Source organism: Cryptomeria japonica, chromosome 2 (genome assembly GCF_030272615.1).
Source record: "Cryptomeria japonica chromosome 2, Sugi_1.0, whole genome shotgun sequence".
In the NCBI taxonomy this organism is placed as follows: domain Eukaryota; kingdom Viridiplantae; phylum Streptophyta; class Pinopsida; order Cupressales; family Cupressaceae; genus Cryptomeria; species Cryptomeria japonica.
The window spans coordinates 545,604,770-545,618,529 of record NC_081406.1 but is presented as its reverse complement, the minus strand read 5'-3'; the positions used below and the strand labels follow the sequence as shown (position 1 = coordinate 545,618,529).

Below are 13,760 nucleotides of genomic sequence, written 5' to 3'. Positions count from 1 at the left end.
GACGACACTCACAAGAGTGTAGCTGGGGTAAAATTAGGGTCAACCACTATCTCCTCCACTCCCATCGGACAAATAAGGCACGCTCAGACCTGTGAAGCTAGGTGGAGACGATACCTCGTACCTACCCGGTACTTGTACCTGCAATGTCTTGCATTATCGAACCACACATGCATATATACAAATATAAAATACACGACATACACACCGATGAACGAGAATCGTGACTTTCCCTGTCTCACCGGAGTGAGTGAAGGAAAATCATCCCCTTGCATCCAATACACTTGCAAACACGCAACATATACATAACACATCGCATAAGGAAGGTAAAAGTGTCAGTCCATGACATAATCCATAAACATAATACTAATCACAAGTACTGAAATACTGTAAATAAAGCATACATCACATATCCAGTTTAAAGCATGAAATAATATCAATAAGTCTGAATAACACATAGTAGCAATGTATCCATTGAAAGTAAACTGCAGTAAAATATGAGTCTAACAAGTTCGATCGAGAAGGGGTACTACATATTGGGCAACTGGAGCAAATGTCTCTTCGTAGTCAATTCCAGCCTTTTGAGAAAACCCCTTGGCAACTTATCTGGCTTTGTGTTTTTCAATACTACCATCTGGTGCATATTTGATTTTGAATAACCACTTTGAAGAGACAACTGATTTGTCTTTTGGTCTAGGTACAATGTCTCAGACATCATTTTTTAAGATAGATTGGTATTCCTCACTCATTGCATCTTTCCAAGCTTGACATGTTAAAACCTCTTCAACATTTGATGGTTCAGATTTTGTAAGGTTGGTCATGAGTGCAACATAGCATGATTGACTTCTTGTTTTCTTATTCTCTTTGAAGATTTCATCAGGTTCCACATTATTTTCTTCAATCATCTTTCTTGCCCATAGTGGTCTTTTCTTGTTGTTAGGATTTTCAGCATTCTCAAAATTAGATAATTGAGGTTCATGATCTTCTATGCTATTCTCCCTCTGATTCTCAATTGTAGGATTTTCATTTGATTCTGTGGTTTGATCATCTTCTGCACTTAGAGAGAGTTTATAAGCAACATCTTCTTCAAATTTGACATCTCTACTGATTTGAATAGATCTTCGTCTTGGAATATAGACTCTGTATCCTTTAGTGGTTTCACTGTAGCCAACAAATATGCCTTTCTTCCTGAAGGGTTCTAGTTTGGTCCTTTTTTCTTTAGGAACGTGAATATACATGTGACAACCAAAGATTCTTAGATGGCTTAAATCTGGTTTATTCCCTGTAAAGGCTTCTTCAAGTGTTATATTCTCTAAGATTGAATGAGGGCATCTGTTTTGAATGTACTCAGCTGTATTTGAGGCTTCAACCCAAAATGAGATATGTAGATTTTGATCATGCATCATGGCTTTAGCGGCTTCGATGATAGTTCTATTTTTCCTTTCTGCAACTCCATTCTGTTGAGGATTATAAGGTACTGTATACTCCCTCTTAATCCCAACAGAAATGTAGAATTCTTTAAAATTTTCAGAGATATATTCACCCCCATTATCTGATCTTAGAGTCTTTATTTTCTTCCTAGTTTGATTTTCCACTAAGGCTTTAAAGTCTTTGAATTTCGATAACACTTCATCCGATTCTTTGAGTTTAATGAACTAGATCCAAGTTTTCCTAGAGTAATCATCAACAAATATCACATAATACAAAAATCCCCCTAGTGATGGTAATGACATTGGACCACACAAATCAGTGTGGACAAGTTCTAGTACAACTTTTGATTTGTGTTCACTTGAAGAAAAGACCCTTTTGAGTTCTTCCCTAGAGCACATCCTTTACAAGTTCCAACATGATCAGTTTTTAGATTGGGTAATCCTGTGGTGATCTTTCCTATAGAAGGTAGAGCACTAAATTGAAGATGTCCTAATGTTTTATGCCAAATTTCATTAGAATTTGATACTTCAAGGTTTAGTGCTTGTTTTTGAGCATTACATAGTTTATATGAACTACCATCTCTAGATCCTATAGGAATAACATTCTTTATGTTGGAGTTTTTAGGCCAGAGTAGAACTTTATCTTCATGGAAGGTGACGCGATATCCTTGATCAGCTAGTCCTGAAATAGAGACCAAATTCCTTTTGATACCCGGTACAAAAAAAACATCTTTCAATTGTAATGTAACTCTTGTTCTTAATTGAATTGAGCAGGTCCCAATTCCTTTCACTGGATAGGTAGAATTGTCTCCAATTGTAACTTCTTCAGTTGAGTGCCCTTCAAAGGTTTCAAATTGATCTCTAAATCCGGTTATGTGTCGTGAAGCTCCGCTATCGATTATCCACATATGTTTGTTTGAGTTTAGTTCTCTTGATAAGGCTAAGAAGAATAGAGGATTCTCTACTTCCTTGACTTCAGCTATGGTTGCTTGGGCTTTCTTTCTTTCTGGGCAGAACCTATGAGCGTGTCCAAATTTATCACACATGTAGCATTGAACCTTGGAGAAGTCTCTATTTTTGTGATTATTTCCTCTCTTCCGTTTGAACTTCTTTTTCTTCCCTTTGTTGCTTGTGTTAGCATGTAGTGCTTGATTTTCTCCCTCTTTGTTTGGACCCATCCCTCTTGTAATTAGTCGAGATTCTTCTTGAGTGCAATCGTTCTTGAGTTAATCGAATTTCGGTAGTGTCGGTCGAGCACTAATGCCTTGAATAAAGGATTCCCAACTGGATGGTAATCTCTTAAGTGCTATTAGAGATAGCTCCATATCATCTACATTATTTCCAATAGTTGACAATTGGTCTTTCAACTCTGAAATCCCCATGAAATAGGATGTGATTGTTTCTCCTTTGTTCATGTAGATATGCATTAATTGCCGTTTTAAAGTGAGCAATCTGCTCGCATTATTTATTTCATATGAATTTTGAATGGTCTTGAACATATCATAAGCTGTAGTTAGTTTTGATATGGTTGGAAGAATGTGATCTTTGACAGCATCAATTATTATTTTCTTAGCCTTGTTGTTGTGTCTTTTCCAGGTTGTTTTCTCTGGTTCGTCTTCGGGCATCTTTGTATCTTCTTCTATGTATGCATCTAGTTCAAGTTCTTGAAGAATTGCTTTTATTCGAATTCTCCATGAGACAAAGTTGGATGAGCCTTCAAGTCTATCCTCCACTCTAACATTGTTCACCATGATTGTTCTTCCTTTGATTCTGAATGCAAGTCTGAATTTTAATTAAAAATGTCACTATCTTTTATTTATTTCTCTACCAACTTGGCTCTGATACCATGTTAAGGAATATAGATCAGTGATAGAGAAAACAATAATCTTTCTTTCAATGTATATTTGATATATATGTATTAGATTCTGTCAAATAATATCTGATTTATTATCAACTGCTTGCTGTAGACGTAATTGCCACTATTATTGATTATGTCCCAGCAAGTGTTGATGTTGTTGTATATATATATAACGGTGAAGGTCATGTCTACGTAGGGGCATGACTTATGCCACGTAGAGTCATGACCCTACGTAAACATGACTCTTCGTATGCACTAATCACCGTTCATTAGTTATGCATCAAAAATTTTCGGAGCTCGATACTATCGGGATTAATAATACTATGTTAATGTTATTTGAAAGTCATCGGATGCAATAATAATATGTTAATGTTTCTTTCATTAAATATATATATATATGTGTGTGTGTGTGTGTGTGTGTGTGTGTCTATTCAAACATACATATACATATGTATCATAATATATTGCTTGCTTCAATCCGAATGAGGCTACATCCTTAACAAAAACAAATCTACCCAAGAAATTGGAGGAATATTATAATATAACAGAATGTGTTCTAATTGGAAAAAAATGCTCATAACATTGTGTTACAAAAGATTCTTGGTATGGATGACCAACACTTGATTTTGTGGGCTTTCAAAGACTTTCTGAATGATAGTTTTGGCCAAGATGTGCCATTTATATTCCCTTTCAAGATTTCTTCACACTACTTAAAACATGTATTAAATAGAATGTTGTAGAACAAAATTTAATAGAGGATATGTTTTTGAATCATATCATGTTTATTTTTAAGAAATTGCATAAAATTACATGAAGTATCAAGAATGTGGAAAGTGGCATGAAAGTTTCATAACTTCTTGTTTCCTTGTAGTTTTACAAAACATTATTGTTGAATGGCAATATTTGATTTTTTAATTTTTTTATGTTTTTTGTTACTTCCTAGTAATGTAACAACCGGTATATTTTACATACAGGATGAGAATCTAAAAGGTGTCTCTTTCTCGAAAGGTGTTTTCTACAACTACTTTAGCATAGGTATGTATTGCAATTGTCTTCAATAATTAGAACACTATTTGTGATGATTTGCATTAGGATGCCCTTAATATCTTGTAAAATCACTATTCTAAGTTACAATTTTTGATTATGAAGTGAAACTAAACTGCAGTTTTAACTTAAGAATGTATTTGCAAATCTAAAAATAAGATTACCAAATGAGGTTGTGTGTGTTGCACATTCAACAATAATGTAAAAATCAGCAAACAAAAGATTACACCAGATTTACATGGCAAAACCCTTTCGGAAAAAAACTTAACATGAGAAAGAGGCAAGTATATTATTAATCTTCAAGAGATATACAATAACACACTTCATTTCTATTCTTTGATCAATCTGTGAACACCATATTACTTGCAACTGAACTTCATAAAACTACTATCTCATGGCTCCAATTTATAACAAATTGTGGGAGGGAAAACCATAGTGATAACCCAAAGCAAAAGGTAAAAACCACTTGTACAAACCCATGCCTAGGATAATGAACAACCAACAGACAATAATAAAGTAATAATCCTTACATGGCTCCCACATGGGGCCTAGCCCATAGCCAATTAACTCTTTTGGTCGCATTATAGGACAACCTTTCATCTTCTGAATTTGGGTGCCCAATTCATGACTCATCATATGTAATGTCCTCTTCTCTCACCTAGTTAGTGTTGCTTTCCATTAGCCTATTCCTTGGTTCCTGTAGGCTATTCGGTGATGGTTAGGGAACTCATGTTTCCTTGGAGAGCTCGGGTTTTCAGTTTCATTGGGTTTCGACAGTAGTGCTATTTTTAGCAAGTGCTATTTATGGCTCCTAATATCTACTTCAGCTTTAGTTCTGCTTCAGTGTGAATTGGTTTCATTTTTGTTGTCTTGGAATTTTTTCAGTAAGGTGATTTGAATTATTTTTAATATATACACTTAAGTATTAAAGTGTCATTTTAATGCTCAAGTCAAGTGTTATAATATTTCAGAAAGTTGTCCCCAAGTTGGACACCTAGGTTGTGGGGTGCAAAAGATGGTTTAAAAAAGGGTCTTATGGGGCTTTTCAAGGGAAATAAAAAGTTTAAAAATTTGAATGCCCTAATTTCCCTCCAAAAACTCTATAAATTGGAGTTTGGGCTCTCATTTCTTCATTCAGAGTTTGCACACATGCAAAGATGCTGTTGTTGAGGACAAAAATTCTCTGCAATATTTCAAGTTTCAGTGGTGAAAGACCCACCCTAATTGGTTCGGTATTTTCACTTTGGAAATAGACTTGATTTGCACGAATTTTGGTGATTTGAGTTTTCATGAGTATGAAAATCTTTATTGTATTTTGCTAGCTGATTGAAGGTTTCTTTTGATGACTTCTTGAAGGGTTTGTTGTGTTGTTTTTGGGTGATTTTGATACCATTTTTTGTGCATATCAGACTGGATTTTACTTCTTCAAAAATGCAGGTCGCACCTCCCAAAATGCCCATGGAGACCAAGGGTTTGATTATTTTTGTGGGTACTGTTCTAATCTCTTTTTAAGAGCTGGGCGACCAAGGTGTGAAGGCATAACAGAAGGTTTTGGATGGTCAAAATTTTCTAGAGCAAAATCACCCCTCTAGCTGGTTGTACAAGTGTGGGGTGCATTGAGGCCCGTGAGAAGGTGATTAGAGTGATTTCTGGGCTGCAATGCACCTTTCAAAATGACTTAAACTGTGGGAATGAAGCTGAAATCAGTTGGCAGAATTTATGGGGTTAAAAAATGAAGATTTGGAAATTTAAGGCTTGTTGCCCCTGTTTGTTTATGCTCAGTAGGCTACAACAGTGACTTTGGTTTGTGTTTCTACCCTGAAAGTGATTGTTCAAGAGTGCCAAAAATATGATGCTACTCATAATGTCATTGATGAGGGGGTTGTAGGACACAGGGGACCTAAGACAAAGGATGCAGATGGTTTTAGGGTGATAGTTGTAGATGGATTTACCATTTCTTGGACCAAGCTGATCTCATAGTCGAGTCTTTCAGTTGGGTAATTACGAAGTCAAGGATGACTTATATGTGGTTAGTATTGGAGATAGATGCAATTCTGGGTATTCAGTGGTTGTGTTCTTTGGGAGAGATCATGCTTAATTTTCAGACTATGGAGCTGAAATTTAAATTAGAAGGGAAGAATTTTGTTTTGAGGAGAATGTCCAATGGAGGACCATGGGTTGTGTCATTGAAGCGTATGGAGAGACTCTTTAGACATGATCAGGTAGAGGGGGCAGCAAAGCATATAATCATGCCTATAGTTGCATAAGAGGAGAAAAGATCGTATCGTACAAATATTCAGGCTTTGTTATCTAAGCGAAGCAAGGTTTTTAAATTTTTAGTAGCATATCTCTAGATAGGCCTCTTGATAGAGGCATTGAGCATGTGATTGAGTTGGAGGAGGGTGCAAAACTTGTCATTACAGCTCCATACAGACACCCTAAAACCCATGAGGATGAGATTGAAAAGGCTATTGAGGAGTTATTGAATATGGTGTATATTAGACTAAGCAAGATTTGATTTTCTTCTTCAGTTGTTTTGGTGAAGAAGAAGGATGGAACCATGCGCTTATGCATTTATTACACGGTCTTGAACAAGAAAATAATTAAAAACAGGAACCCTATCCCATGGATAGAAGAGCTACATGGAGCGGTCTATTTCTTGAACATAGACTTGAGATGAGGCTGCCATTAGATTCAGGATAGAGGAGTATATTTAGAAAACAACCTTTAGATGTCACTTTGGCCACTTTGAGTTTTTGGTCATGCCATTTGAGTTGACCAATGCACTTGCCACTTTTCAGTCTTGCATGAGTTGGGGCTTCGGCAAGCAGCTACGTAAGTTTGTATTAATATTCTTTGTGAAGAAACACACTTATAATGTGGGGGGTGAATCAGTATAAGTTTATTTTTACTTTTTCAAACTTAATACCTGTTGACGTGTATTTTGTACACAATCATACACAGAATAAAATACCAATAGGCATCTTATCCTCTCTTGAGAAAATAGTCTCTAACTGCTGAAGATTCGCGTAATGGATCAGTTAGGTGGACTCCAAGGTTCTTTTAGTGGGGTCTCCACGTGTGGACAAGCTTTTTTAGTGGTATGATGTGATTTGCTGTTTCCTCCAAGGGGTCTTACGTATTCAAAGTTCGAAGATTTTACTAAACTAAAAGGAATTTTCAAAAAAGGCAAAAAGATAGGGTTTAAGAGGTCTAATCTAGCCTAACCCTATGAATGACTTAGCATGGACGAGATTTGGCAAGACTCAACCAACTTCAATTTTGCCATAAGATAACAACTCAATTGAAATTAGTGCGATCTTCTAAGGTAATATAATGGTATTCAAGGCATCAAAGACCAAGGACACTACTACGAAGGTACATATCCAAGACACAATGATAATTGAAGATTAAGGACTCAAAGTGTTCTCCAGTCGACCACGCAAGGCGTTCCTACAATCAGCAAGAAGCTAGTGGTTTGGATTGCGAATCCTACCAAATATCAAATCTCACACTTAGTCTTTCAAATTAACAAACTACTTCGATTGAGCACGATTCAAGTGTATCAAACAACCATGAAGATAACTCAAGAAATTTGCAACAAAACACCATAACTTCAATATTTTATTGATTTCCAAGTCATCATGTACAACAATTGCTTGAATTTCTCTCTTCAAGACTCAATCTTGCTACAAAATAAAATTGCTTACAACTCTAATCAACTATTGACTCTCTATTACACTACTAACTCTTAAATGAAATGAAAAATGGGGGTATAAATAGCATCCCCAGTTACAATGAAAGGTCCAGATTGAAAGTAAATCAACGGACAAGATCATGACACCTAAACCCTAATTAGGGTTTGTTACAAATGACCTCCTTTTTACTGAACAATATTAAATACATAGCCAAATATTAAATTTGGCACAAAAACCTAGGAGGTATCAACCAATGAGGAATAAGATGTCATGTCATCTGCAACAACCTTTCATCTAGAATCTTATTCCCTTTCCAATTCTCTTTCTTAGCATATGCAATGAATTTTGTCACGATTCCTTCGATTTCTGTGATTGGAATCTCGGGAAGATTCTTGATACTCTCTTCTAAGTGGATGACCTGATCGAATGCATCTAGAAGAGCTGCGTCCCAAGTAGGTTCAAGTTCCTTCGTTCTATCAATCAGGAGCATGGTGGCATACATCTGATCATACTGCTCATCTGTAACATCTGCGTCCTTGCGAAAGATGATCTTGATTCTATCCTCAAATTCTTGTATATCCACATCTGTCTCGACCTCGATCCTTCTACCAAGAATGGTACGAAGTACCTCAAATACTCTGTCCTGGATCGGGTTGATCACCTCCTCAACTTGACCACATCTAACACTGATGTCCTCGAAGAGAACACCTTTTATATGGAGTAAGGTTGACCATTGAAATAAACTGTGAGAATCACCTTCCAAGATCCTCTCCTGCGCTAAAATTCTTCTGGATGTGTGTCTTATTACTTTCAAGACAGGGATGACAACGTCCTTGGTATGGGCAAATGCAGCTACTGTTGCCATCAATCTGTGGGCTATCTCAAGAACTTGGATAGCTTGATGAATGATCTTTGTCATCCTTGAAACGAAATCTATGGCCACTGTATGAGATCTATCCATCCAACTACATGTACGCTGGACCAGGTTCCTGAATCTTTCTGCCTCATTGATCGATTGAAGGGGCAATGCTTGCACTGGTGATCTAACTGGATCCTGACGTCCCAAAGGTTCATTGATGTGACTGAAATATGTCCTCCATGCACCGACCTCTCTCTCAAGCTTTCTGTTCTTTTCCACTTCTTCTCTAAACTTGTCCTTCAATGCCTCAAATGTGTCGGTGGCATCATCTAAAGTCTGCTCTGCTGTGGATGGTCCTAACTCAAAAGTCTGTACATCATAATCCTCTGCTAGGATCTCACCCTCATATTTATCTGCTGCCGGTGTAGCTATCTGCAGTTTTCTAGATCCAGTCTCATCTCGAATCATCTTGGACATCTTTGTAGCCTTCTTCTTCTCTGTTACTTCATGTGAGCGTCCAACAAGGCTCTCTAAATCAATTGCATTGTCCTCGTCCTCAATTACGATCACCTTGGTTAATCTTTCCTTCAACCAATCTGGAATATTCGATCTTGTCTCTTGAACTTGAATTTCTTTATGTACTATTTCTTCTTGTCTGGGAGGAGATGTTACTTCATTATCTTCTTCTAAATCATAGTCTTGGAGAGATCCATCTGACGAAACATGCTGTGCCTGTCCTTCCTCCTACCTGTCATTCTGTACCATAGACTCCATGGACTCTTCCACTCGAACTGTTCTATTCTCTGGTCTAGAAGAAGTACCTGGTGTTTGATCTTTGTTGGCACCTTGCTTTTTCTTGGAAGACTCCTTCTTTTCTGATCTTTCCTTTCTCTTCGAACCTCTCGAATGGAGATTGCCCTCACTGGCACATCGAAGGTTACCTTCACCTGAATTCCTAGGATTAGGATTGCCTTCACTAACATTGGCTCCACCTTCGGCTGGTTTCTCTTCCAAAGTAAAAGACATAGCTACGCCTTGTTCTCTCAACTTCTGATGCTGAACGTCTACCCATCTGCGAGTACAAGACAAGACTGGTGTCATCAAATCATCTAAATCCACGACTTCAGGCTCATTCCAATCCAACCTTATTGTTTTGCTTTCTCTATCATAGGAAGACTGGATGTGCCTGCCATTGTCCTGAGCTTGGTCGGCCACTCTGTAAATCCTGCATTTCCTGATGAAATCCAAAGGCAATCTAGAATGTATCTTTCGTTTCACCTCGAGATCATCTAGGAGGTTCATCATAAAATCCTCAATTTGGTGCTCATGTCTAAATCTTCTACCGACCGTCTCCTCTAAATGTCCATGTGGATCAAAGCTATTTCTCCAAGCAAAAGATGAAAAAGAATACAAGGCTAACTCCTTCTCTGCGTCATCCATGGCTAAGACATTAGGACATACCTCAACTGAATTACCCAAAATAATAGGTACCTGAACTCCATTCTGATGTCTGTGTCTGAATGCCTTCACATATGCTGCCAACTGCCTTGTTACTTCAAGTAACACAATTCTGTCTGTCGGATACCTCGGGAACATGTATGGAGGTAAAGGACATCCATGCACTCTAATGTAAGTGAACTTGGGAAACTGAATGAACCAAGCACCGTACCTCTTGATGAATTCCTGGGCATCCTGAGATAATCTGTTGTGAATCCCTCCTTGCAACGTCCTTGTGATGTTCATCGTGAAAGTATCATTAACTAACTTGTAGTTTTTCCCTGGCGGATGATGCAAGTAGGCATAGGATTCACAAGCTCTGACCTCGCCGGGTCCTCTTCCAATCATTCCTCTGTGAGGTAGTCCTGCGTACTCAACACTCCTGATCAAAGCATAAATGACGTATGAACTCATGTGGAAGGACTTAGTAGCCCTGAGTCTCCTCAACTGTATGTCTAAGCAATGGCTAATTATCCTAGCCCAATGTATCGTACCCTTTCCTTGAACAATCACCTGGATGAAGTAAAACATCCACTTCTCAAAATAGAAGGCATGAGGTGCTCCTGTAACTCGGTTGAGCATAGTAATCAAATCTCTGTACTCCTCCTGGAAATCAATCCGATGCGGTGTGTTCGGTACCTTGCTTAGACGGGGACGACTCTTGAGTAGCCAGTTCTTGTTGATTATGCTTAGGCAAGCATCTGGATCATCATCGTACACTGATCTGGCTCCTTCAATGCTCTTATATATCATGACCCTGTGCTCTGGAAGATGGAAAGCTTCGCTTATGGCTTCCTCTGAAAGGTACGCCAAAGTGTTTCCCTCATTGGACACAATTGTCCTGGACTGTGGATTGTAGTGACGGGCACACTCGATCATCAACTCGTGGCACTGAATGGCTGGAGAAAAACCGGCCGCCTTAATGATGCCACTCTCTATTATTCTCCGGGCGACAGGTGATGGCTTGCCAATGTAGGGGACCTCTCGAAACTTCTTCGTGCTAAAGTTCCCCAAGTTGGTATCTCCAATGTTGCTCCACTTGGACACGATCTTGGTCTCCACTTCCTCGGTCTTCTGATCTTCTTTCATGAGAGCTGAGCGACTGGTGGATGCTCCCGCCTTTGGGGTCGCCATACCTACACAACATTTCATTATAAGAACTACATTTTGCAATAAATAACGTTGATTAGAGAGATAAAGTTTTTAGGAAACCTCATGATAAGTCTTTAGAGTTATCATTTCCGAAAAAAAAACAACAACGATCGAGCCAAGAGATTCGAAACTCAAAATTTCAAAATTTAAAATATGACGACGAATGAATAAAACAATAAAAATTAAATCGCCATACCTCAAAAGAGAGCTAACTTCTAAAATGCAAAAAGGAAAAGATCGCCTAGGCAAAATTGATGGTAAAAATAGATCTTCAACGTGGTCTCCTCAAAAAATCAACTTCGCCACCCTTGGATTGAACGTGATCTTCAAGTCTTTAGCAAATTCGCCTTTGATGTGATCTTCAAACTCGCTCAAATGGGTCTTCAAGTTCGCACCACCCTAGATAATTAAGCGCCACCTTTGGTCTTCAACGTAATTCACACTCCACACAAGATGATATTAGCGCCACCTTTGGTTTGAAATCGCACTTCTTTCCTTCTCCTCAAGATCGCATGTGAAAGGATAAAATGATGATGTGAAAATGACAATTCCACTCCCCTTATATAGCGCTTGCAATCGATTTATCCCTTAGGCCGACTTGGAGATAAAAAACACTTTTTAAAAATGATTTTAAATGATTTGCAATAAAATAAGAAGGCCGACCTCCTTAAATGAGCGCTTGAAATCGATTTTATATTAATTAATTAATTAATTATTAATGCCTTGCGTTTTTTTATTTGCAAATTTCGATTTTAATAAAGGCAAAAATAATTAATAAAGATCAACGCCATATTAAATGCCAATTTAAATAGGATTTTCAATTTTTTATCGATTTTAGCATTTAAGGAAAATTTGAAATGTTTATTTGGCGCCAAAACTATGAAAACAAAGGGGATGTACCTTATCGCTCTGGTCCCTTGGAGAGGGACAAGAGCGATCCATTATTTTGTCTTGATTTTGCATTTTTTCACGTTCAACTCCTTCATCTCCACGTTCAATATCGATCATCATGATGAGTCCTTCGAATTTGATCATCTTGCATGCGTACTTAAATGCCTTTTGAGTGTTCATCGCCCTTGTCCCTTGGAGAGGGACAGGAGCGATCTCCAAATTTCCACGTTTAATATGCATCTTTGTTCCTTGATCTTTCATTGTTGGCGAATAACATCCTTTGTTCGTGTCTTCCACGTTCGTTCCATTTGTTCGCATGAGGTTTTTGGGCGTATTAAAGGGATCATCGCCCTTGTCCCTTGGAGAGGGATAGGAGCGATCCATGTTTTCTCCTTGACCTTGTCAACTTTAAACCTTGATCTTCGTTGTGATGTCCTTCAAACGTCGTCCTTCACCTTACCTAACCTCGCCTAGCTTTGATCTTGAAGGAATATGCGTGCTTTTGATAGTATCGCCTTGGTCCTTGTCCAAAGGACAGGAGCGATGTGAGTTTTTTAGTATGTTTGACAATGCTTGGACGTTCAAAACTCTTGCATGTGGTCTTCAAACGATGCCCTGAACCTTGTTCAACCTTATGAAATCTTGTCCTTACGTAAATCGTGCACAAAATGACCAATGCATCTACCATCGCCCTGGTCCCTTCCTGAGGGACAGGAGCGATCTAGGTCTTAGGGTGCGAATTTCTTCATTATAACGTCCCTTGAGTACTTGTGCTTGCTAATGACGCCTTGAAATGTCCCTCGCCACTTTGTCTTGACTTGGATCGACCTTGAACTTTGGAGGAACGACCTTGAACTTGCATAGGAAGTATCATCACCATTGTATCGCCCTGGTCCCTTGGAGAGGGACAGGAGCGATCCTCCCTTTATGGCCTTTATTTTCACCTTGCCAGGTTCCAAGTTTATATTCAACGGACTCGTCATGCTCCACTCCATTCGTTCATGTCTTGACATCATCTGTAACTTTGCAAGAAAATCATTTATATCAAAAATCGCTCTGGTCCCTTCCTGAGGGACAGGAGCGAACTAGGCATTTAGGACCTTGTGGACGTCTAAAAAAATCTTCAATTTATATTCAACGCGTTCATCTCATGTTCTTCCTTGCTTTTGAACGTACACTTGTCTTGATTGTAGCTCGGATCTTGCCTAATGAAGGAAATCGCTCTGGTCCCTGGGAGAGGGACGAGAGCTACAAGGTACCTCGCCCTGGTCCCTTGGAGAGGGACAGGAGCGATTTGGTCATTCTAGGTCATTCTCCTTCATTTTTGCATCTCA

The 13,760-nt window shown here is 38.4% G+C and overlaps 1 protein-coding gene across 1 annotated transcript in view; it reads left to right on the top strand.

Moving 5' to 3' along the window:
- LOC131052329 (diacylglycerol kinase 4) overlaps positions 1-13,760 on the top strand; it is a 174,268-nt gene that overhangs the window by 63,211 nt on the left and 97,297 nt on the right. Inside the window, exon 6 of the mRNA XM_057986964.2 lies at positions 4,260-4,320. Within this exon, the coding sequence (XP_057842947.2) occupies positions 4,260-4,320 (61 nt within the window). The remainder of the gene's footprint in view (positions 1-4,259; positions 4,321-13,760) is intronic.